Source organism: Eretmochelys imbricata, chromosome 5, assembly GCF_965152235.1.
Source record: "Eretmochelys imbricata isolate rEreImb1 chromosome 5, rEreImb1.hap1, whole genome shotgun sequence".
In the NCBI taxonomy this organism is placed as follows: Eukaryota; Metazoa; Chordata; order Testudines; family Cheloniidae; genus Eretmochelys; species Eretmochelys imbricata.
The window spans coordinates 37,189,578-37,216,345 of record NC_135576.1 but is presented as its reverse complement, the minus strand read 5'-3'; the positions used below and the strand labels follow the sequence as shown (position 1 = coordinate 37,216,345).

The following is a 26,768-nucleotide window of genomic DNA, read 5'->3' as shown; positions in this document are numbered from 1 at the left end:
ATATGACTGGTAGCCGTCATTGTCACGTCCGAGGTGCTCCTGGCCATGTCGGCCGGGAGCGCCTGGGTAGACATGGGCGCAGGGACTAAGTTTGGAGTGACTTGACCAGGTCATTCTCTTTAGTCCTGCAGTCAGTCCTATTGAACTGTCTTATGGTGAGCAGGCAGGCAATACAGATTGCTAGCAGTCATACTGTACCATCTTCCGCCGGGCAGGCAAGAGATGAGGATGGCTAGCAGTCCTACTGCATCGTCTTCTGCCGGGCAGCCATGAGATGTGGATGGCATGCAGTCCTTCTGCACCGTTTGCTGCCAGCCAAAGATGTAAAAGATAGATGGAGTGGATCAAAACAAGAAATAGACCAGATTTGTTTTGTACTCATTTGCTTCCCCCACTCCCCTGTCTAGGGGACTCATTCTTCTAGGTCACACTGCAGTCACTCACAGAGAAGGTGCAGCAAGGTAAATCTAGCCATGTATCAATCAGAGGCCAGACTAACCTCGTTGTTCCAATAAGAACAATAACTTAGGTGCACCATTTCTTATTGGAACCCTCCGTGAAGTCCTGCCTGAAATACTCCTTGATGTAAAGCCACCCCCTTTGTTGATTTTAGCTCCCTGAAGCCAACCCTGTAAGCTGTGTCCTCAGTCACCCCTCCCTGCGTCAGAGCAACGGCAAACAATCGTGCATCTGAGTTGAGAGTACTGTCCAGAGCAGTCACAATGGAGCACTCTGATGGGGCTAAAGCATTGTCGCGGGTGGTTCTAGGTACATATCGTCAAGCCCCCGTTCCCTCCCTCCCTCCGTGAAAGCAAGGGCAGACAATCGTTTCGCGCCTTTTTTCCTGAGTTACCTGTGCAGATGCCATACCATGGCAAGCATGGAGCCCGCTCAGGTAACCGTAACCCTATGTCTCCTGGGTGCTGGCAGACGTGGTACTGCATTGCTACACAGTAGCAGCAACCCATTGCCTTGTGGCAGCAGACGGTACAGTACAACTGGTAGCCGTCCTCGTCATGTCTGAGGTGCTCCTGGCCACGTCGGCCAGGAGCGCCTGGGCAGACATGGGCGCAGGGACTAAATTTGGAGTGACTCGACCAGGTCATTCTCTTTAGTCCTGCAGTCAGTCCTATTGAACCGTCTTATGGTGAGCAGGCAGGCAATACGGATAGCTAGCAGTCCTATTGCATCATCTTCTGCCGGGCAGCCATGAGATGTGGATGGCATGCAGTCCTTCTGCACCGTCTGCTGCCAGCCAAAGATGTAAAAGATAGATGGAGTGGATCAAAACAAGAAATAGACCAGATTTGTTTTGTACTCATTTGCTTCCCCCCTCCCCCGTCTAGGGGACTCATTCCTCTAGGTCACACTGCAGTCACTCACAGAGAAGGTGCAGCAAGGTAAATCTAGCCATGTATCAATCGGAGGCCAGACTAACCTCCTTGTTCCAATAAGAACAATAACTTAGGTGCACCATTTCTTATTGGAACCCTCCGTGAAGTCCTGCCTGAAATACTCCTTGATGTAAAGCCACCCCCTTTGTTGATTTTAGCTCCCTGAAGCCAACCCTGTAAGCCGTGTCGTCAGTCGCCCCTCCCTCCGTCAGAGCAACGGCAGACAATCGTTCCGTGCCTTTTTTCTGTGCGGACGCCATACCAATGCAACATGGAGGCCGCTCAGCTCACTTTGGCAATTAGGAGCACATTAAACACCACACGCATTATCCAGCAGTATATGCAGCACCAGAACCTGGCAAAGCGATACCGGGCGAGGAGGTGACGTCAGCGCGGTCATGTGAGTGATCAGGACATGGACACAGATTTCTCTGAAAGCATGGGCCCTGCCAATGCATGCATCATGGTGCTAATGGGGCAGGTTCATGCTGTGAAACGCCGATTCTGGGCTCGGGAAACAAGCACAGACTGGTGGGACCGCATAGTGTTGCGGGTCTGGGACGATTCCCAGTGGCTGCGAAACTTTCGCATGCGCAGGGGCACTTTCATGGAACTTTGTGACTTGCTTTCCCCTGCCCTGAAGCGCATGAATACCAAGATGAGAGCAGCCCTCACAGTTGAGAAGCGAGTGGCGATAGCCCTGTGGAAGCTTGCAACGCCAGACAGCTACCGGTCAGTTGGGAATCAATTTGGAGTGGGCAAATCTACTGTGGGGGCTGCTGTGATGCAAGTAGCCCACGCAATCAAAGATCTGCTGATATCAAGGGTAGTGACCCTGGGAAATGTGCAGGTCATAGTGGATGGCTTTGCTGCAATGGGATTCCCTAACTGTGGTGGGGCCATAGACGGAACCCATATCCCTATCTTGGCACCGGAGCACCAACCCGGCGAGTACATAAACCGCAAGGGGTACTTTTCAGTAGTGCTGCAAGCTCTGGTGGATCACAAGGGACGTTTCACCAACGTCAACGTGGGATGGCCGGGAAAGGTACATGACGCTCGCATCTTCAGGAACTCTGGTCTGTTTCAAAAGCTGCAGGAAGGGACTTTATTCCCAGACCAGAAAATAACTGTTGGGGATGTTGAAATGCCTATATGTATCCTTGGGGACCCAGCCTACCCCTTAATGCCATGGCTCATGAAGCCGTACACAGGCAGCCTGGACAGTAGTCAGGAGCTGTTCAACTGCAGGCTGAGCAAGTGCAGAATGGTGGTAGAATGTGCATTTGGATGTTTAAAGGCGTGCTGGCGCAGTTTACTGACTCGCTTAGACCTCAGCGAAACCAATATTCCCACTGTTATTACTGCTTGCTGTGTGCTCCACAATATCTGTGAGAGTAAGGGGGAGACGTTTATGGTGGGGTGGGAGGTTGAGGCAAATCGCCTGGCTGCTGGTTATGTGCAGCCAGACACCAGGGCAGTTAGAAGAGCACAGGAGGGTGCGGTACGCATCAGAGAAGCTTTGAAAACCAGTTTCATGACTGACCAGGCTACGGTGTGAAAGTTCTCTTTGCTTCTCCTTGATGAAACCCCCCGCCCCTTGGTTCACTCTACTTCCCTGCAAGCTAACCACCCTCCCCTCCTCCCTTTAATCATTGCTTGCAGAGGCAATAAAGTCATTGTTGCTTCACATTCATGCATTCTTTATTCATTCATCACACAAATAGGGGGATGACTACCAAGGTAGCCCAGGAGGGGTGGTGGAGGAGGGAAGGAAAATGTCACACAGCACTTTAAAAGTTTACAACTTTAAAATTTATTGAATGACAGCCTTCTTTTTTTTGGGCAATCCTCTGTGGCGGAGTGGCTGGTTGGCCGCTGGCCCCCCCACAGCGTTCTTGGGTGTCTGGGTGTGGAGGCTATGGAACTTGGGGAGGAGGGCGATTGGTTACACAGGGGCTGTAGTGGCAGTCTGTGCTCCAGTTGCCTTTGCTGCAGCTCAACCATACACTGGAGCATACTGGTTTGGTCCTCCAGCAGCCTCAGCATTGAATCCTGCCTCCTCTCATCACGCTGTTGCCACATTTGAGCTTCAGCCCTGTCTTCAGCCCGCCACTTACTCTCAGCCCACCACTTACTCTCTTCAGCCCGCCACCTCTCCTCCCGGTCATTTTGTGCTTTCCTGCACTCTGACATTATTTGCCTCCACACATTCGTCTGTGCTCTGTCAGTGTGGGAGGACAGCATGAGCTCAGAGAACATTTCATCACGAGTGCGTTTTTTTTTCTTTCTAATCTTCACTAGCCTCTGGGAAGGAGAAGATCCTGTGATCATTGAAACACATGCAGCTGGTGGAGAAAAAAAAAGGGACAGCGGTATTTAAAAAGACACATTTTATAAAATAGTGGCTACACTCTTTCAGGGTAAACCTTGCTGTTAATATTACATACATAGCACATGTGCTTTCGTTACAAGGTCGCATTTTGCCTCCCCCTACCGCATGGCTACCCCCTCAACCCTCCCCCCTCCCCGTGGCTAACAGCAGGGAACATTTCTGTTCAGCCACAGGTAAACAGCCCAGCAGGAACGGGCTCCTCTGAGTGTCCCCTGAAGAAAAGCACCCTATTTCAACCAGGTGACCATGAATGATATCTCACTCTCCTGAGGATAACACAGAGAGATAAAGAACGGATGTTGTTTGAACGCCAGCAAACATACACTGCAATGCTTTGTTGTACAATGATTCCCGAGTACGTGTTACTGGCCTGGAGTGGTAAAGTGTCCTACCATGGAGGACGCAATAAGGCTGCCCTCCCCAGAAACCTTTTGCAAAGGCTTTGGGAGTACATCCAGGAGAGCCGCGAATGCCAGGGCAAAGTAATCCTTTCACATGCTTGCTTTTAAACCATGTATAGTATTTTAAAAGGTACACTCACCGGAGGTCTCTTCTCCGCCTGCCAAGTCCAGGAAGCACCCTTGGGTGGGTTCGGGGGGTACTGGCTCCAGGTCCAGGGTGAGAAACAGTTCCTGGCTGTCGGGAAAACTGGTTTCTCTGCTTGCTTGCTGTGAGCTATCTACAACCTCATCATCATCATCATCATCTTCTTCGTCCCCAAAACCTGCTTCCGTGTTGCCTCCATCTCCATTGAAGGAGTCAAACAACACGGCTGGGGTAGTGGTGGCTAAACCCCCTAAAATGGCATGCAGCTTATCATAGAAGCGGCATGTTTGGGGCTCTGACCCGGAGCGGCCGTTCGTCTCTCTGGTTTTCTGGTAGGCTTGCCTCAGCTCCTTAAGTTTCACGCGGCACTGCTTCGGGTCCCTGTTATGGCCTCTGTCCTTCATGCCCTGGGAGATTTTGACAAAGGTTTTGGCATTTTGAAAACTGGAACAGAGTTCTGATAGCACGGATTCCTCTCCCCATACAGCGATCAGATCCTGTACCTCCCGTTCAGTCCATGCTGGAGCTCTTTTGCGATTCTGGGACTCCATCATGGTCACCTGCAGCTTGCCACGCTGGCCAAACAGGAAATGAGATTCAAAAGTTCGCGGTTCTTTTCCTGTCTACCTGGCCAGTGCATCTGAGTTGAGAGTGCTGTCCAGAGCGGTCACAATGGAGCACTCTGGGATGGCTCCCGGAGGCCAATACCGTTGAATTGTGTCCACAGTACCCCAAATTCGACACGGCAAGGCTGATTTAAGCGCTAATCCACTTGTCAGGGGTGGAGTAAGGAAATCGATTTTAAGAGCCCTTTAAGTCGAAATAAAGGGCTTTATCGTGTGGATGGGTGCAGGTTTACATCGATTTAACGCTACTAAATTCGACCTAAAGTCCTAGTGTAGACCAGGGCTTTACCTCATCTAAGGGTAAAGCACCTTTTACTGTGTAGCATATTAGGACTAAATTCTGCAGCAAGACTCACGGAAATATGCAATAAGAGTATAAGACCCAGAACAGACCAGCAGCAGCCTGCTGTCGCAAGCTTCCCACCTCTTCATAAGCCAGCCTAGACCATCTCCTAAAGCCCCCACACTCTGCTTGCTGTTTCCTGCCCTTCCCAGGGGACATGGGGTAGCAGATAGGAAGGATTACTTCTGGAAGAAGTAGTCTCCTAAGAATCAGAACAGGATGTGTGAGGCTTCAGAAGGAGGCTGCAGATTGCGAGCTGTTAAAACAGAGCGGGAAGAGGAGCTGGAGCAAGAGGTGCTGTCTTTGCAAGAACTTCTGAACTGTTGTCTTTAGGGTAATGCAGCAAGGGAGAGGCAGTGGCAGAAGTCCTCCATTCAAAGTCATTAAACACACAGACTAACACCCTATCTGGGCTGAAACCTTTATGGGGAAAAAAACCCCACTCAATTCTATTGATGTCCATTAAAAACGTAGTGTTAACTAGAGCTGTCCAGAAAATAGAATTTCTATCCTACGAAGAAGTTTTGTCCCAATTCAAGTCAAAAATTTAAAAATCTCAAAATTTTTCATAAATTCTAAAAAATTCTATTTTAGAAGAACTGACACAGAATTTTTCAAATTGCTGTCTGCCCTCAGGAAAGACTACTGTCAAATTCATTTTCATTCTTGATTATTATTAATTATTATTATTATTATTATTGTAAAAAGGCATTTTCCACCAGAAAATCATTTCGATGGAAAATTCCTGACTAGCTCCAGTGTTAACATGATTTGGCAGAAATGTTCAAACTCTGAGATGGGAGTTAAAATATCTGAGTTGTCATAGTTTTCTATGGAAGGAATTGCTTCTGACTGCTGCAAGCTGGTGCAAAACAGCATGCAAATATACATACTGTCTGACAACATAAAAGAGAGAACAAATGCAATCACTGTAATCTTATAACTAAGGCCATGTCTACAATAGCACTTAAGTCGGCAAAACTTTTGTCACTCAGGGGTGCGAAAAAACACCCCGCCAAACGACATACATTTTGCCGGCATTAGCACTAGTGTGCACAGCACTATGTCGGCATGAGATGCTCTCCTGCCGACACAGCCACTGCCGCTCGTTGAGCTGGTTTTATTATGTCAACGGGAGAATTCTCTCCCGACAACATAATGCAACTACATGAGCGCTCTCACAGAGGCACGGCCGTGTCAGTACACCCATGCCGCTGTAAGCTTGTAAGTGTAGCCATGGATTCTCATACTTCATTGCACTGTGGCCTCCTTCTAACAACAAAAATTACTATATGACCCCAGGAGGGGACACCGAAGCCTGAATCTGCCCAAGCTCTGCCACACTGCGTGGGGGGGCCAAAGTCCAAGTACTTCCCCATAGGCAGGGGGAACAAAGCAGAAGCCCAAGGGCTTGAACCCCGGGCTCCAGCAAGCCTAAGCCAGACCTGGCAACCCCATTAAACTGTGGTCACAACCCACTTTGTGGTTGCGACCTGAAGTTTTAGAACCACTGGCCTAAGCTATTCAGACAACATGCACTCAGAGAGCATGATACTGCTCTCCGCATTCTCTTATATCTTGTTCAAATTTAGTAAAATTAATTAAAGAAAATCAAATTCCACTAAGCCAATTACATCGATCATGTGGACCTTGTCAAAAGAGTTCAGCTAAACGGTTGTTTTTCAGTTTAGACTGTAGGCTCGACACAGACAAATTAAAATGACTTACAAGCTGTTTTTCCATTCACAGGAAATAGATCCACCCCACTGGCACAAGGCCATGCCAACCGCAAACCCTTCACTTGCAAGGACAGCTGTGCTAGAGGGGAGAAATCACCTACAGGGGAGAACAGCTTAAAAATCCAGCCAGAGCTCCAGAGGAGATCCTCTGGCAGAGGCTTCTTAGGAGATCTGCTGAATCAAATTGTTTTTGCTTTGCAATTTCTACTCATGGGCAGATTTTCAGAAGTGCTCAGCACTCAGCTGCAATCATTGAGAAAAATGGGAGTGTCTGGGTGATAAGCACTTCACTGCAGGAAGACAGCGTGTCTAACAAAGCGCCCAGTACTTACATATTTGTTTTCCATAAAAGAAAAGCATTCCCAGCTGACCTGGCCCCGCTCCCTTTCCAGTGGGCTGGCTACTTCAGGCTCACCTGAGGAGAGGGAATTATAGATGTACTTTCTGCAGCCAGGAGCAGAAGCTAGCAGAATCCAACGACAGGATCTGGCCCCTTCACTCTGACCTGAGCAGTCTTAACTCTGTTTCAAGGACTGTCATTTCTGACTGAGAAAGAAAAGTGGTAACCTCCATTTTGCTAAGGCCCATGACAAATTTGGAGCTTTACAGGTCACATTCTGATTCCTTCCCTTTACGGAAAGTGTGAAAGTACTGAATGTTTTTACCAAATTTATGCACAAACAGTTGCATCCTGCTCTCTATTAAGTAGAGCTCACAAAAAACAAACAAACACTGTTAGCTACAATTCAGATTCTAGCAGTTCAAAATGTTTGAGAGTCAGAGCAATAAAATCAATATTTTACCTCTTCTTTACTGCTTTAATTTGTATTAGCAATACATCCAGTCCCTAAAATAACTGAAAAAATAATCAGACAAAAGTCTATTAAGAGAGTGGTTATTGGACGCATAAGCAATGGAAATAGAAGAGGGATGATTTCTTTGTGGGACAGTTAGTCAAGAGATAATTTTTAATCTTTAAAACTAACATTTATATATATCATGATACATATTACACCAAATAAAAACTAGCTATTTTGATCAATCTCAAAAGGTAATTGGAAATGGGGAATCATCAATCAATGACAGTGTTTCTTGTGGAGTCCTGCAGGGATCTGTTCTTGGCCCAGTGCTATTCAATATCTTTATCAACGTTCTGGAAGAAATAAAATAATTGTGGCTAAAGTTTGCAGATGACAGAAACACTGGTGGAGTGGTAAACAATGATAAGGTCAGTTATATAGGCCAGTTTGGAACACTTGATTAACTGGAGCAATGTGTGTTTTAGAATAGCAAAAAGAATTACCATACCCTAGAAACAAAGAATGGAAGTCACATATGCAGCGATTGGAAAGCAACAACTCTGAAAAGAATTTAGGAGTTGTTGTGAACAAATAACTGAACATGTACTCTCACTCAGGGTGATGCTAAGAAAGCCAATGTGATCACTGCTCAGCTAATGCAGAGGAGTAGGGAGGTGGGATTACCTCCGTATACTGCACTTTAGTGAGACCATTACTGGAGTACTGTGTTTAGAAGAGCCTCAAAAAATGCTGACTAATTGGAAAGGGTTCAGACAAGAGCTACAATTATTCAAGATGTGGAAGGCCTAATACAGAGAGACTAAAGAAGCTCATTCTATTTAGTTTACCCAAGAGAAGATTAAGTGGTGACTTGATCGTAGTCTACAAGTACCTACATGGGGAGAAGATTTTTGACAGTAGAATTGTCTTTACTTAGCATACAACAAGATCCAATGGCTGGAAGCTGAACCTTGACAAACTGAGATTAGAAATTTTAGCAGCGAGGTAATTAGTCACTGGAAAACTGACATAGGGATGAGTTGGCTTTTCCATTATTTGAAATATTTAAATCAAGATTAGATTTATTTATTTTCTAAATATCTCTAGCAATTATTGCAGGAATTACTGGGTGAAATTCTCAGGCCTGTGTTAGGCAAGAGACTAGACTAGGTAATCACAAGAGTTCCTTCTGGACTTAAAAAAAAAAGTATGAATACCAAAAAAGTCAACACAAATACTTTAATTTGGGTGATTTGTATTTGGTGGCTGTTATTTTTATGTAACAGATATAATTTGACCATAGAGTCAGCCAGTAGCTAAAATGCTAAAAACGGGGGGGGGGCAAAAATGGAACAACTGAGGTATTCTGATACCACTGTAATGAACACAGTATTATTATTAGTAGTACATATAGTTATGGATTGGGATCCCGTTGTGTTAGGTGCTGTACAAACACAGAACAAAAAAATGGTCCCTGCGACAAAGAGCTTACAAGAAATAAATGTAGGTATAAATGCCTACATAGCTAAAAGAGTGGAGAGCTAATAAGTTGTTTTCAATGTTTTTATGAATCTGGAAAAGATGTTCTGTTTGGCTTCTGACTAGATGAACTAAACAAAACTAGTTTGGAATACGGTAAAGTGGTTGTATAGATTTTATAGATAGGATATACTGGTTGCCATTAAAAAAAAACACTTATCAACAGCTTCAGTACTACACGGTATAGGAAATAAATGTAGTAACTTTGAAACCATAGTCTTCTGGCTATTGGCAAATGTTGAATATTTAATGCCATCCGCTGTATTTGTGCATCTCCATGTCCTTTTACATATCCACCCATGTCTCTTTTTTTAAATAAGGTATTAACTAAATAACTGAAAAAAGCAAACAGTTGTCAACGCTTTTCTTGAGAATTAAACTAGATATATGAGGACCGCTCTGAACAAAACAAGAATTGACCTAACCCTCCTCCCAAACCTCTACCAAACTTTCTGACCCTCCAAATAGATTCTAGTTAGGTTAAAAAAAACTTTTGCTATTCTCCTTAGTTTTCATGTACCTCTATCTGATTCAATTTGGGAAAGGAGGGTAAATACATACATTCTTGGCGTGGGTGTGTGATCCAGCTGAAATTTACATTTCTTATGAGATTTCTAGCTAAACTCGCAGTCCAAAAATGTTCCACGTGTTGTATGGTATTAGATTACAAGACATCAGTTGTGAAGACGATCCCATCTCTAAAAAAATAAAACTCTCTCTGTCCTAGGGATTGCATCTGTTGGGGTACAGCGGTCGGTCTGTTGTTATAAAGGAGAAGGTTCAAACAGACTTTCAGGTGAGAGGAAAAACAGCATCTTACCAGAGTACATCAGCCTCAGAACAGATTGCTCATAAGACAGCATCATCTAGGTCCAAATTTTACACGGAACTCCTTTATCAAACGCTGAAGAGCTCAGGCACAGACGGTGTCCTTAGTGTATTGACTTTTCTATTTAAAATCATGAGGTCAGTGGCATTTGTGCCTGAGCAAGGACTGCGGAAGGCCTGCAGAACCCCTACGAAGTGGCAGTACTGCCGCTGGAGCTCGTCCCCCTCCCTGGAAAGCGTTTACAAAGTTCAACGAGCCTTGACCGGTTTCTTTGTTTAGCTTCTTGCACTTTGTTACTGCAGCACTGAACCCAGCGCCGTCTCTAATTTTCCTGACTGACAGGAGCATGCTGCAGTTTTATGAGTGCGGGAGCCGGGGCTAATCAACAATAATTATCAGCTGTGAAATGGAAGCAATCACGCTGAGATCAGGAGCAGCAGGACAGCAGCTATACTCACAAAAGAAAGAAGACAAACCAGCCCATACCACCTCCTGACAAGCGAGATGCTTTGGTAGTCTGCCACGGTATCACCACCCAGACCATGGACCAGCCCTTCCAAGCTCCTTATCATGCTCACCCCACATGCCCACCGAGTGTCTACAGTTGCTGCCAACAGTTTGGAGAGAGACTGGCTAAGAAACAATGAAAAATGTGTTCCACAAACACCTTAAACTCTGCAGCTTTTAACTTATTTTCTAGCTGCATTCTACAGCGATTTATCTTGTCTTTCAGTGGCATGCTTGGGTATTGCTATCTTAGAAGTGGCAGAGTGCCAAACACCAGATGCAGAAGGTGGGAAAACATTCAGGCAGGGAAATATATAAATAATAAATAATTTATTCTGTTCACTTACTGTATAAATAGCTTTCTATTTGGGGAACTCAGATAAGCGTTCTCCCCTAACTGCTTTGAATCAGAGAGGTTCTCCTTCTATCTGGGGATCTCAAAGCACTTTACACATATTAGTGATTTAAGCTTCATATCACCCCAAGAGATAGGCAAATCCTGTATTTCCATGTAACACATGGTAAAACCAAAGCACAGAAAAATACAGCGCATATAATCAGCTGGGCAGCACCCTTCTGCAGGTACAAGACTGTTTGTTAAAAACTGGAATAATCACATTTCTATCTACAATTTCTCTGCAGGCACAAAAACAGACATAAGTTTTATGTCTGCAAAATTACATCTTCAAAAGGGGAGTTGGACCTTAGCCTAGCTGCACATAAACTACAAAGTGACTGGCTCAAGGTCAACAGGAAGTTGTTGCAGACCTAGGAATATGACCTAAATCCCTTGACTTTCAGTCTTGTGTCTTAACCATAAGGCCATGCTTCCTCCCCTTGATGTGCAAGGCAGTATGGAAATGGAAGGAGGCAGAGCAAGGAGAAGCCAAGAGGGATATGGCATAAAGGTAAAATAAGATTTGAGCATGCTTAGTGATTGATGTTTACATTCTGTCACCTGTACAGCATCATACTGGTGCATAGCACTTTACAGACAATTAAAAATAGTAGATCCCTTAAGAGTCTGTGGAACAGCATTTACAGCATGTCATGTAGGGCAAAGTGATTCACAGATTACAGATAACCCATAGCACTACTTATCCTTCACCAAATACAATTATACCACTACCACCAAGATGCTCAGTGCTTGGCTGAGATCAGCTCATGGATGAAGAACAGCTGGTTGAAGCTGAATCTGAGAAAAAGAGAAGTTATGCTGGTGAGCAGAGGAAGGCACTCTAAGGAGTTTGCAGCCACGGTGAGTCTCCTTTGGCTGAAGGTACATACCCACAATTGGTCAATTCAGTCTACAATTTAAAAGTGCTCCTAGACTCCTTGCTGATACTAAGCTCTTGTCTACCAGCATCCATGTCTGAATATTTTCTACCATTTCTGATTGGCTAGGAGACTCCATTCTATCTTGGTGGGCAATGGCCTTGTCTCAGTTATACATTCCTTTCTCACCTCCCATCTGAACGACAGCAGTGCAATATACATGGGTACGAAGCCCTCAGCCTTTAAGAACACTTAAGTACAAAACACCGTGGAGTTTCTGTTGTATGGATGTTGATCTCAAAGTCCCAAAGAGTTAAAGGTGTTTAATGTTGGACAATGAACATTTATAAATAGTGAGAGCTAAGTTCCAGGTTCTTTTAAACAGAGGCCTTGGTTTTATGGTTACTGGGGAAACACCCAAAAACATTCATTCAAATGAAAAGTTTATTGACTAAATAAAAGAAAGAACAAGAAATCAAAACAGGCATTTATATTGAAACTGTGGTTGAGTGATTATGCAAAACAAACGTAGTCATAACCATTAAAGCCTTTCTCCTTTGGGAGGCAAAATGTCAATCTAATTTTCCAGAACAACCTTTCTTTGATGAAAAGGAAAGGGTTGATTTTACTGTGCTGTACAGTGGGCATTTACTTATCCTGTTCTTAATGGACGGACAGACAAACACAAAGTGGAGGAGAGACAGGATGGAACAGATGGTTGAAATATGGATTTTGTTGATGTTTTTTAGGACACTGGACTGCTGATTAGTTATAAGTGGTTTCTTTTGGCTGGCAAGTCGACCATGACACCTACTACTTGGATCCTGGTTTACAATCTGGTCAGGGATGTCATCTGATTGGATCTTTTCTTCTTAGTGGCAGTGACATAGTGCATCTGGCGAAGACACATGACATTGATGGGAGAGAGCTCTCCTGTCGACATAATTACTCTATCTCAATGAGCGGCAGAAGCTATGTTGGCGGGAGAGCGTCTCCCACCATCATAGCATGGTGTAGACACCGCTTTAAGTCAATGTAACTTACGTTGCTCAAGGGGGTGGTTTTTTCCATACCACTGAGCAATGTAACTTATATCGACTTAAGTGGTAGTGTGTAGACAAGGCAGGCTTGGATGACTACAGCATAGTTGACTTCAGTATTTGATTGAAAGCTAGGGAAGTGAGAGAGGACAGAAGGAAAGAAAATTGAGGGTGGAAGGGATATAACACAATAAGGGAAGGGAAGACAGTGAGGATCTTATGTGCCTTTTCAGTGCTGGCAGTTAGATAACCCCATTCATGGGCTGAGGATTGGATGTCTTAATAATATGATGACTTCAGCATTTCAGGTAAAAACAAAGTTCTTTAAACAAGATTAAGGCCAGATGGCCTTCCCTTCAGGTAAAAAGTCCTTTAAATGTGTCGAGGTGAGTTGCAGTGCTGGCAGTTTGGGGGATGCGTTGGGATGCAAGGTGGGATAGGAGATATGAGAGAGAGAGTTGATCTGAATTAATCTGAACAGAATTGATGATGTCCTTTTTCAAAGTCTCTTTTTAAGGAACCCCAAATGGGGAAAAGTGGGCATAACAGTTTATCTCGCTCATTATTTTGTCTACCAATTAGGCCTAATATGCATCAGACCAGTTTTGCTCTATTAACTTCCAATTCCACATCTTCTGTTTTTACCAGCCATAATTTCAACAGTCTTTGGATTATATCAACATGGCCTTTTTGGTTTAGACTAATCCAGCTTCTTTTGTCTGGTTCTTTTGCGCTTGTTACAACATTCAATCTTGTAAACAACATGACCTATTTTTCATGGTTATTGTAATATCTGATAAATTTTCACATACTTTTTACATTTGAGCTTACAACAGAGGTACACTTTGCAGGCTCAGTTGTCACAACAATGTCCCCTCAACAACACAGGCTACCATGAGCACATCACACCTGTCCTTCACTCTATGCTGGCTTCCTGTAGAATATCTAATCATAGAATCATAGAATATCAGGGTTGGAAGGAACCTCAGGAGGTCATCTAGTCCAACCCCCTGATCAAAGCAGGACCAATCCCCAGTTTTTGCCCCTGATCCCTAAATGGCCCCCTCAAGGATTGAACTCACAACCCTGGGTTTAGCAGGCCAATGCTCAAACCACTGAGATCAAGTTAAAGAGCTCAGTTCTTACCTTCAACGTGCTCACTGGCCTGCGCCGAGCACCTCTAAAAGATAAACTAAAGCTCTGGGACAAAGACTGTGACTGACAACTCCACTACTCAGGCACTATGGAACTTTCTGACATAAAGGTAAAGTTTGCCTGTGTGACAGACAGAGCTTTCTCTGTGAAACAAACTCTCCCAGAAACTCAGGGCCATCACAAATCACTCACTGCCTACCACTGCAAGTGCTAGAGGCTCTTCTTTGACCTTGCCTTCTGTAAAATAAATAGTTTCAGAGTAGCAGCCGTGTTAGTCTGTATCCGCAAAAAGAACAGGAGTACTTGTGGCACCTTAGAGACTAACAAATTAATATATTAGAGCATAAGCTTTCATGGGCTACAGCCCACTACATCGGATGCATAGAATGGAACATTATATATACACACACACAGATAAGTTGGAAGTTACCATACGAACTGTGAGAGGCTAATTAGTTAAGATGAGCTATTATCAGCAGGAGAAAAAAACTTTTGTAGTGATAATCAAGATGGCCCATTTAGACAGTTGACAAGTTAAGTATCCTCACACCTTCACAAGTTTCAGAGTAACAGCCCTGTTAGTCTGTATTCGCAAAAAGAAAAGGAGTACTTGTGGCACCTTAGAGACTAACCAATTTATTTGAGCATAAGCTTTCGTGAGCTACAGCTCACTTCATCGCAGGCATAGTGTGGAAAGTGTAGAAGATCTTTTTATATACACACAAAGCATGAAAAAATACCTCCTCCCACCCCACTCTCCTGCAGCTAATAGCTTATCTAAAGTGATCACTCTCCTTACAATGTGTATGATAATCAAGGTGGGCCATTTCCAGCACAAATCCAGGGTTTAACAAGAACGTCTGAGGAGGAGGGCGGGGAGGTAGGTTACCTTGCATAATGACTTAGCCACTCCCAGTCTCTATTCAAGCCTAAATTAATTGTATCCAATTTGCAAATGAATTCCAATTCAACAATTTCTCGCTGGAGTCTGGATTTGAAGTTTTTTTGTTGTAATATCACAACTTTCATGTCTGTAATCTCGTGACCAGAGAGATTGAAGTGTTCTCTGACTGGTTTATGAATGTTATAATTCTTGACATCTGATTTGTGTCCATTTATTCTTTTACGTAGAGACTGTCCAGTTTGACCAATGTACATGGCAGAGGAGCATTGCTGGCACATGATGGCATATATCACATTGGTGGATGTGCAGGTGAACGAGCCTCTGATAGTGTGGCTGATGTTATTAGGCCCTGTGATGGTGTCCCCTGAATAGATATGTGGGCACAGTTGGCAACGGGCTTTGTTGCAAGGATAGGTTCCTGGGTTAGTGGTTCTGTTGTGAGGTATGTGGTTGCTGGTGAGTATTTGCTTCAGGTTGGGGGGCTGTCTGTAGGCAAGGACTGGCCTGTCTCCCAAGGTTTGTGAAAGTGTTGGGTCATCCTTCAGGATAGGTTGTAGATCCTTAATAATGCGTTGGAGGGGTTTTAGTTGGGGGCTGAAGGTGACGGCTAGTGGTGTTCTGTTATTTTCAACACCACTTTCTACAAGCCATTACCCTCTGATCCCACTGAGAGTAACCAAAAGAAACTACAGCATGAAGTGAGCTGTAGCTCACGAAAGCTTATGCTCAAATAAATTGGTTAGTCTCTAAGGTGCCACAAGTACTCCTTTTCTTTTTGCGAATACAGACTAACACGGCTGTTACTCTGAAACCTGTCAGAAGATGAAATGACCATGATGCTGATTGTAATTTGCTTTAGTTTTTTAGAACTCAGAGGATTTAAAGTGGATAACCAGAGGTACAATTTTCATGAGGGAGCTGAAGGAGATTCTTTCCCCATAATGCCCCTAGAGGTGATTTACACAAATTTCCCATTACAATCCAATAACAAAAGGTATGAATGTTCAAGAAAAAGCCAGAGATATCCTGACATGTTGTAGATATGATTATTGATGGGGAACAGGATAGATTCTTGGTTCAGACTACAAAATGTTTGATAATCATAAGCCCAATTCTACTTTGAATTACACCCCATTGAAATGCCACAGAAATTGCCTAACATTGATGGTACCATAACTAATAGAAAATTTTGCTTGTCCTGTTCCTTCTTCAGACATAACACTAGGACAGCAGTGTTGAGTAAATGAGGTTAACAGAACACTGATAGAAAAATAAATCAGAAGACAAGCTTCACAACTGGTGTCACCGTTTTCTTCAGAGCATTCACATTGCAGAACGTCCGAGTGCTGCCCTTACCAGCTAGCCTACACGCTAATACACTATTTCACATAGTTCTATAAATAGACTATGGAAAGCAAAGGTGCAAGTGTTAAAATATTAATCAACCCCCCAGAAAACGTAGTGATTGTGATAAATTATATGTAGGACTCCATATCTGTCACCGAAGTCGCGCAAGTCATGGATTCTGTGACTTTCCGCAGCCCCCGGGGCCAGCCGCACCGGCAGCTGCTTGGGCGGCTAACCCCAGGGACTGTCCAAGCAGTGGCCAGTGCGGCTGGGTCTGGGGACCACCCAAGCAGCAGTCCCAGGGCGGTGGGAGCAGCCACAGATCGGTAGCCTCCCAGCGGCAGTCGCGGGTGTGGCTGGAGCAGCAGTGGGTGGGCAGCCCCTGGCAGCTGGCCTTGGTGGTATTAACAGAACATTGATAGAAAAATAAATCAGAAGACAAGCTCCACAAAATTAAGGCTATGATTTAGTCAGGAGTATTTATAGTACAAGTCATGGACAGGTCACGGGCCGTGAATTTTTGTTCATTGCCCATGACCTGTCCATGATTTTTACTAAAAATACCCATGACTAAATCATAGCCTTAATTTTACCCAACAGGTCCTACAGCATCCATTGTGTTTTCTCAAAACAGAAAACTAAAAGCTATCTTTTGGGCAAAGGAAATGACAAGTCTGAAAAACAGAAGGCAATGCTTCACTTAAGTAATAAATACAAGCCTCCTCCTCTCCGACCCCCAAATCATTCATGGGCCAGTTTCTGCAATGTGACTCGAGAAACCTCAAAATCAAATCCATATTGACAAGATGTAAATTAGTATTTGAGTTGACTGGGCTTGGAGAATTGTTTCCTGAAATGGTTCACATCATAACAGCAAGCAGCAGGAATAAAGTGGTAATCAAATACTCTGTCTCTCACCTTAGTTCTAGTGCTTAGTTCCAAGTTTTACTTACCAGTCTTGCACAGCATTGAAGGATTCTTCATTCGTGATGTCATACATTAAAATGAAGCCCATTGCACCCCGGTAATAGGCTGTGGTAATTGTCCTATATCTTTCCTGACCTGCCGTGTCCTAAAACAACAAAAATAATCTTTTATATAAATGTTACCTTGTCAAGTGATTTGTATCTTTCTGAAAATCAGAAGTGAACTTTGAAAAATTTTCATCTTCACACCTTTGAAATTCCATTCAAGTCACTGGGCAGCTTTTCATTCTCTTTTTTTAAAGAGATGAAGGATTGTCCTGTGGTTAAGGCACTAGACTGGGACTTAGGAGATCTTGGTACTATTCCTAGCTTTCCCAGTCAATTCATCTCTGTGTCTCAGTCTCCCACCTGTAAAATGGGGATAATAATACTTCCATTCACACACAGCCTTTGTCTATCTTGTCCATTTACATTGCAAGCTCTTTGGGACAGGGACCGTCACTTATTATGTTAATATAGAGTACCCGATTTTGGTTAAGGTTTTAAGGTTCTAGTTTAATAAAAATGTTAACAATAATAATTAAAATATATTACAGGAAATAATATAATCATTCTGTTTCAAAATAACACTTATTTGGATTTTTAAAGACCCCAAAGGTATCCTTAAATCTTGCACAAATAGAACATTTCACTGAAATTCCATCAAGCAACGTCTAGTATGAACTTTTACTACACCTACTGTACCATTGACTGCAGAGGTCTTAAGTTAATTCTGGTTTGTTTTTTAAACAAATGCTGTAAGGGAATTATATCATCGCAAAATTTTAATAGTACAAAAATTTATTTTTGCTAGAACATGGAAAGGACTACTTCAGCTGTTCCCTAGTAGAAGAAACTGACAAAAATGACAAATGTATTAATTGGAATATTTTCTAAAATAATTCTTATGGTACAAGTAGTACCACCTCATTAGAGAAAATATATTTAAATGAGTGTTCTTTTCTGCATGTACATCAATCATCCTACAAATAAAGAAGAAATTAAATTCCACCCACTTCATAAATCAATTATAAGAAGATCATTTTTTTAAAAATGTAACAGATCTGATTACCATACACAAACAATTTCTTAGGCAGAACACTAGGAGGGAATTCAGGTCAAATTACAGTCACTACAGTCTAGGTTTAATTTTAATGACCTTGCACGGAAAACAAGCATAGAAAGCTAGAGCCTGATATACCTCTTATTTACCTAGATTTACACTAGAGTAACCCCACAACTTCAGTAGAGTTACTCCTGATTTACACCAGTATGAGAGGAGAATCAGACCTTTGATGTAGACATACAATTTCCCATGATACTTCATTGTTCTAGACATACCAGCGGGCTTCATGCACTAGAATTTATCGATCATAGGCTAGCAGTGTCCATAGAGCACAGTCCTTACTAGCTCCCATGGTGTACATCGCAACAGGAAAAGTATGCCACTGAGAAGTACACCAGCATAAATCAGGAGCCAGGCTGGCTCTAGGCACCGGCAAAACAAGCAGGTGCTTGGGGCGGCACATTTCTAGGGGCGGCATTCTGGCGCTGGCCATGCCGCCCCTAGAAATGTGCCCCCATCGCCCCAGCTCGCCTCCGCTCCACCCCCGCCTACTCCCCTGAGCGCGCTGCCGCCGCTCCGCTTCTCCCCCCTCCCTTCCAGGCTTGCCACACGCCAAACAGCTGATAAGCCTGGGAGGGAGGGAGAAACCGGCGTGCTCGGGGGGGGAGGCGGTGGTGGTGGAGTGGAGGTGATCTGGGACGGGGAGCGGTTCCTGTAACCCCCCCCCCCATTACTTCCTGTGCTCCCCCCCACCCTTGCTCCTCTCTGCTCCGCCTGCTCCCTTGAACACGCTGCCTCTCCCTCGCCTGAGAGGGAGGGGGGAGAAGTGGAGCAGCAGTGTGTTCAGGGGAGCGGGCAGAGCGGAGGGGAGCTAGGGTGGCGGTTGCGGGGGGGGAGAGTCACAGGAAGCAATGGGGGGGAATGCGGCACGCCCGGGGGAGGAGGCGGGGCCGGGGATTTGGGGAAGGGGCGGAGTTGTGGTGGAGCCAGGGGCAGGAGGACACAAAAAAAAAGGCGGGGGCGACCAAAATTTTTTTTGCTTGGGGGGCAAAAATCCTAGAGCTGGCCCTGATCAGGAGTACCTCCAGTGAGGTCTGAACAGTGTGTAAAATTGCAATTCCTGGAGTTTTGGGTTTGTTCTCAAAGTTCAGAGATGAACTCATGGGTTTGGGAACTCATGAGAACTGAATTTAATACAAGGTTTGCATGAACTGCCACAAACAAAAACTATGGAGTTTCATGGAGCTCTGTTTTATAGCTCTACTGATATTTGTATTCATTTGTCACACAATCAAACACAATGCTTTACCATTCCCACATTAGCCCAATGAAACTTTTCATGGTTCCTAAAGAGTTGTAAGATTCAACAGAAATGAGAATACTATTAAGAGGGCCATATGTAAGCATCTGAAAACTAGAAAATTCAGTTTTTTTTATGGTCACCCATCTTTACCATACGTTGAAAACTCATTTTAGAAATATTGCTTTCTGAACACGTTGTTAGGATACAGATATTCAGGCCTGTCGGTAAAGGCCTGTACTCTAAGAATTTAGGTGTATTCTTATCACTTGGCTAGTTATAGAGGTATAAAAGAAAGAATCAAAAATCACTGTCTGCCGGTGTAAGGTCCTTCTCTTACTGGGACAGTCTGAGGCCCTGTCCTTACGCTAAGGCCTTTGGCTAAGCAGCAGAGGCAGCCATAAGCTGGGAAGCGACTGGTCACAGCCTCACATTCCAAACTAGTCACATTGAAAGAAGGTGCTATTGGGCTGTTAGGAATACAATCCTGTCCTGATAATGCCTATCACCTCCAGAGAAAGGGAAGTGCCTACAAAATGTAAAAGGAAACTTCGTTTGATAGCATCCTGTCTGGCAAGAACTCACTTATCAATAGTTGTGATGTGAAATCCTCCCTTCTGCATTGTTTTGTCATTATAGTTCCCACTTTGTTATTGTTTGTCTGTATAATCTCTGTCTGGTTCTGTGATTGTTTCCATCTGCTGTATAATTAATTTTGCTGGGTGTAAACTAATTAAGGTGGTGGGATATAATTGGTTACATAATCATGTTAAAAGAAAAGGGGTACTTGTGGCACCTTAGAGACTAACCAATTTATTTGAGCATAAGCTTTCGTGAGCTACAGCTCACTTCATCGGATTGAAGTGAGCTGTAGCTCACGAAAGCTTATGCTCAAATAAATTGGTTAGTCTCTAAGGTGCCCCAAGTACTCCTTTTCTTTTTGCAAATACAGACTAACACGGCTGTTACGCTGAAAATAATCATGTTACAATATGTTAGGATTGGTTCGTTAAATTTCAGGAAAATGATTGGTTAAGGTAAAGCTAAGCAGCACTCAAGTTTTACTATATAGTCTGCAGTCAATCAGGAAGTGAGTGGGGGGTGGGTGGGAATGGGAACAGGGAATGGGGGCGGGGAAATTGGAATCATGTTTTGCTAAAGGGGGAAATGGGAACAGGGAATGGGGGTAAGGAAATTGGAATCATGTTTGGCTAAGGGCAGGAATGGGAACAGAGACACATGTGTAAGACCTGGGTGTCAGAGCTGGGAAGGAGGACACTAAGGAAGGAAACTGGAATCATGCTTGCTGGAAGTTCACCCCAATAAACATTGAATTGTTTGTACCTTTGAACTTCGGGTATTGTTGCTCTCTGTTCATGCGAGAAGGACCAAGGAAGTAAGTGGGTGAAGGAATAAGCCCCCTAACACACGTCAATGTAAAATTAGAGATAGGTCCATGTCAAAGACTCAGATCTGACAACTCCCAAACACTGGGCCACTTCTGATCTTCATGAACTTTTGCAACTGGTTCCTATATCTATAAATGACTAAACAAAAAAGTCCAGATCCAAAACAGCATCCTCTACCTTAAATCTGGCAAAGCTTCAATCCAGATCTGCAGCTGAGGCCCATCTTTACATAAAATTAATTATCTACAAACTTTAGTCCACTTGTTTCTCTCCCTTTTTTCTTTTACACATATTTCAGTTTTGACATAGCTGAGAAAGCCTAAACCAATGAACAGAAAGGCTCTAAAATACTGGCTATGAAGTTATCAAAATCTTGGATATAGAGCTTACTGTCTTGGTGACTTATCACTAGAATTTTTCACTGTATGATCTGCAGACAGGTTTTAGTGTGAATCACCTGAAGCAAAATAATATTTTCTCCTGCTTATCAGACTAATATATTTCCCCCTATACAAATCTCAGGTTAACAGACAAATACACAGTCACTGTCAAAAAGTGTCTGGATTCCATATCTATTCTGGACAGTAATACTGTAGACTTGCTATAGGGCAGGCTTTTACTCTAACAGTAAAGAAAGGGTATTAAGCCAATAAAACTATGGGAAATTAAAACTTTTTCTATGAAAAAAATATAAGGAAACTGCTTAAACATGAAGGAAATAAGGTGATATTCCTTCCTCTAATAATGATGGATCCACTGGCTTTCTTGCTTGGCTGAGGAATACAATTATACCTTCATACTTTTTATTTAACAGGCACATGTTGAGAAAACTAGCTGGCTTATGAGACCTTTAGAAAGTACAAGAACCCAACACAATCAAGTCCCAGTCCAAACTGGAGATTACCATAAAATATATATTTGCTGCTATTACTAATAAGTAGCAAATAGTAGTAGTGAATACTAGTAAATAAAGTAGACTCCCATAATTTCCTCAGTCTAAATTCTTGAAAGCAAAGAGGTCTCCTCTTCCTGTAGCCTCATTATGTGTAGGCAATTTACTTTTAAGTGTATATGACGTATAACGAAACCACAGTTGGCTTTGGAAATTGACATTGGTACCTCCTTGATCAGAAGAGGCATGGAATAAGATTTGGAGGAATATTTACACTGCAATTTGGTTGTCTCTCTTCTCCAATCTTCCTCCTTTACTATGGTGGAATGTACTCTGGATTCTAATTCAGATGCACAAAACTGCCCTACCAATGACTCTTTCTGATTATATTATGTGATAACTGGTACTGTTATGCACATCATGTTACAGCATCCTTCTACCTATTTATTCTGCAACCAAGATAATTTAGTCTTCTAACAGATAATTCATTTAACACTAGTTAGAAGAATGTCATTGCTCATTTCCAAATCAGAAATTTATAGTATTTGCACATACAGTATTTATACTGGAAAGGTTTTTAATATGCTATTAACTTTAGCCATTATAAAAATTCTGCAATACTGGAAGGCTTATATACAACCTCTATACTTCTTTAGAACTATTGAAACAGTTCACTTCATACTTGATTTGTTTCCTATAGTCCCTGACAAAAAGGGCCTACCTGGTGCAAAGGGGCTGAGGGGGAAACGGCCCAGGGAGAGAGATGGACAAAGGGAGAGAAGGAGGGCAGGCAGGAAGGCTGCCGCCAAAGGGTCCCTGGGTCAGGACCCAGAGTAGAGGGCGGGCCTGGGTACCCCCCTTGCACTTCCACCTGGCCGTTAGGAGTGGCCATCATGGACTGCACCAGACCTTTGCCAAAAGGGGTTAGACTTTTGAGTGTGGTTGGCCACTGTGGCTGGGGTTAAGAGAAAGACTGCTGATAACACCAAACCCCTGGAAGGGGGTGAGACCAGAGTAGTGGGCACTGCCAGAGGGCAGCGTCCTGAAGAGGATGCCATGATCTGGGAGAAACGCAGGTTGAGACGCCAATCTAGGGTGAAAGACGGACGGGACACCACCGGCAGAGGGCACTCCGCATGAACTGAGCTAATTCCCAGAGTCAACAGCAGGAGGCGCTGTGGTGGTGAGTCCCAACCCTGTCACACAACCTTTACTACAGGCATCACTACCAGTATCAGCAGTAACATAATTAAAATTCATATTAATATGAAATCCAATCAGAAACATGTTATATGTTAAAGACATGGTCATGTGGAATGAATATGATATTTACAAAGAGAGGGAGGTTACAAAGAATTTTCTATTTAAATAGAAGAGTTAAACATACCAGTGTTACCTGGGGTCCAATGCATTCAGAAACCTCTTATTTTATTCTGCCTACGATTTAGGAGCTTCTTGAATATACAGAGAAAGTTACAGCTGTGTGATTGTTAAAATACTCAAAATAATCTGAGTTATCAAAGATAAATGGCATATTTGAAGTATCAAACATCTTAATGTGAAATGTTATATTTTAGTACAGTTTGCTATGATTGAATTTACTTGGAACAGTTAATTCCATCAACACAATGAAACTTCCAGCCCTTGTTTTTATTATGCTTTGTTTTTGAGAAAAGATTGAGCATATTTCATCACATCTGCATCTTAAAAGCAGTCCCAATTTTTATACTAATGTACTGATGTGCACCTGCACCCAAAGACAATCCTTGTATCAGTTCAAACATGGCTACTGACTGATGTTACTTGGTCGGATTCCTTCATTCATGAGTACTGGATTGCTCAGAAGATCATCTCTTGTTTTGTTTAAACTGTGAAATGCTGAAGTCTGCATTTTATACTGGTGTCTTTTTTCTAAGCAAAAATGTAATAAAGTAGGCCTGAGGAAAAATTATAAAACTTGACCTATTATTCCATTACCGTGTTACCATGGCAATTCATCTTCCTGGGAGAGCAGAGAAACTAGATATATAGATCTTCTATGGTGCCATTTCAGTTCTCTTGTGATAGACTATAAAAGTAATGTCTGTTGTATCTTATCAGATCTGACAATGATCTTCATTAAAGAACTAGAGTAGAGGAACAGCAGGGAATGAATGACGGTGAGTGAGTGCTCAGTCAAAAGTTCAATATTGTGAAGACTAATAAAAAGGGCACTTTAAAAATGTTTAACAAAAGATTTTAACTGCTAACTGACCAAAAATGTCAATGTAAAACTCACATTTCCAAATTCTACTCTCATACTCATGTAATCTCATGGCTTTAGTCCGACTGGCTGGTTGGCCCAACTATGCTTAATCTGCAAACTCGGAGATCCAGTGAAGGCAAGGTTCAAGCAATCACCCAGCTTCTGTGCATTGCACATTAACTGGCAGAACCTCTGCTGACATCCCAAATCAAGATCAATAGGATTTGCAACACATAAAGGAGTTAATCCCTTCTCCTATATGTGGACTGAAGCATATGCAGTCATCCAAACAGGCTGGATGCTGTTGTATATGTTTGCATATTGTAGAGGTTCTTTTTGCCAGTTGGACAGTGTATCCACCCTGCCCATTAAGAATTCCCGAGTGGTGTATGTACATATGTTGATGCATGTGGGCTGAGAAGAGGGGCAGAGGAAACACATAATAAGTATAAAAAAATCACCTGTTCCCATGTCTAGGTGAAAGGAAGTATTTTAGTTCCCCTTTATTAGGCTAGTTGACCTTCCTACCCATCTGCTCAGGGTTAGCAATTTCCCTTCAACCCACTCAAATCCTTGTCAGTTATCCTTTTATGAAAACCTGGCCAAAGAGAATAATCTTGTATTGGGCCCTGAGCTCAAACTCAGGCTCTTTTTAACCAAAGAGGAGGCAAATTCCAGAGCTGAGGGTACGTCTCCGGAAATACCCTGAAATAACCACTAACATTTCATCGAGTTGCCTATCACCATAATCTCAGTTTTACCTGGGTTGAGTTCAAGCCACCTCAAAAGACCGAGAAAGACGAACTCGAGCACTAGAATACCTCTCTATTTAAGGAAAGACTCCCAGGACATGGAAAGAGAAGGAGGGGGGACAGGGAGTGAAAAAGACATGATCAAAGCAATGGAACTAGAGAATTTTACTTTTCTGGAGGTTCAGTTGGATTTTTCAAGTGCCTGTGAATCTGGAAGTCAAGGCAAACCTAATGGCGGTATGGAAAAAGCTTCAAAATGAAGGGAACCTGCTAGTCCACATTTATGGTGACCATGTGAGCCAGGTTTCATTCACACACCTCTCCTGTGGGACTATCACTTGAACAATGCTTTAGGCAAAGGGAAGGGCATGGAGATTTGCCCAAGATCATTTATCATGTCTTTGGAAGGAACCGCATATAGCTTCACAAGTCCCAGACATAAGAACATAAAAATGGCCATACTGGGTCAGACCAAAGGTCCATCCAGCCCAGCATCCTGTCCACCAACAGCAGCCAATGCCAGGTGCCCCAAAGTGAGTGAACCTAACGGGTAATGATCAAGTGATCTCTCTCGTGCAATCCATCTCCACCTTCTGACAAACAAAGGCCCGGGACACCATTCCTTACCCATCCTGGCTAATAGCCATTAATGGACTTAACCTCCATGAATTTATCCAGTTCTCTTTTAAACCCTGTTATAGTCCTAGCCTTCACAAACTCCTCAGGCAAGGACTTCCACAGGCTGACTGTGCGCTGTGTGAAGAACTTCCTTTTATTTGTTTTAAATGCTGCTGCCCATTAATTTAATGTGGTGGCCCCTAGTTCTTATATTATGGGAACAAGCAAATAACTTTTCCTTATTCACTTTCTCCACACCACTCATGATTTTATATACCTCTATCATATCCCCCCTTAGTCTCCTCTTTTCCAAGCTGAAAAGTCCTAGCCTCTTTAATCTCTCCTCATATGGGACCCGTTCCAAACCCCTGATCATTTTAGTTGCCCTTCTCTGAACCTTTTCTAACGCCATATATCTTTTTTGAGATGGAGACCACAGCTGTACGCAGTATTCAAGATGTGGGCGTACCATGGATTTATAGTCCTGTGCTTTAATGATATTTCTTCTCTAATATTTATAGTATACTTTGAGAGCTTGGAAATCTTTCCCCTTCAAAATACCAAATTTCAGCATGCAACATATTTTTAGATAAGCTATAAATCTCTGAAAATTAAACTTTATAGTGAAAATCCTAATAGATGTTTAATGGCATACAATGCCATCAAGTATAATATTGCAATATTACTCCATGCTTTAAAAAAACCCCAAAAGTCTAGCATAGGTTATTAAAACATTTTTTAACTAAAAATGGCCTCTTTAAAAAAGCATGTAACATTGTTTTTACAGATTATGAACACCCACTTCCCTACCCCAAACAACTTGCTTTTAGATTCAGACCTGGTGCACAAGCAAAAAAAGCTGAAACATCTCATTACACACACCACATAAGGAAAAAAGGTGTGGATGGTTTAATGCAAAGAAAGAGAGGAGGCAAAAGAGTGGGGGGGAAATACATATGTGCTCATGCATGGCATTTGGAAACTCAAGAAGAATAACAAGCAGGGTCAAAAAATTCTATCATGTGTACCATTGTCAGCCTCCAAGCCCTTACTGAAGCATGAAATAAAGCACTGGTCTCGTT

At 43.0% G+C, this 26,768-nt stretch overlaps 1 protein-coding gene across 7 annotated transcripts in view; it reads right to left on the bottom strand.

Moving 5' to 3' along the window:
• RAB3C (RAB3C, member RAS oncogene family) overlaps positions 1-26,768 on the bottom strand; it is a 188,299-nt gene that overhangs the window by 84,719 nt on the left and 76,812 nt on the right. Inside the window, exons 1-4 of one of the 7 annotated variants that reach the window (XM_077816877.1) lie at positions 18,695-18,987; positions 17,393-17,511; positions 4,331-8,196; positions 3,167-3,742 (exon numbers count right to left, since the gene is read on the bottom strand). In XM_077816877.1, coding sequence (XP_077673003.1) covers positions 3,204-3,742; positions 4,331-4,889 — 1,098 coding nt within the window. In that variant the 5' untranslated portion in view covers positions 4,890-8,196; positions 17,393-17,511; positions 18,695-18,987 and the 3' untranslated portion in view covers positions 3,167-3,203. Of the gene's footprint in view, positions 1-3,166; positions 3,743-4,330; positions 8,752-10,202; positions 10,692-17,392; positions 17,512-18,694; positions 18,988-26,768 lie in introns of those variants that run through there. The other 6 variants (XM_077816878.1, XM_077816881.1, XM_077816879.1 and 3 more) reach the window with 6 other exon arrangements.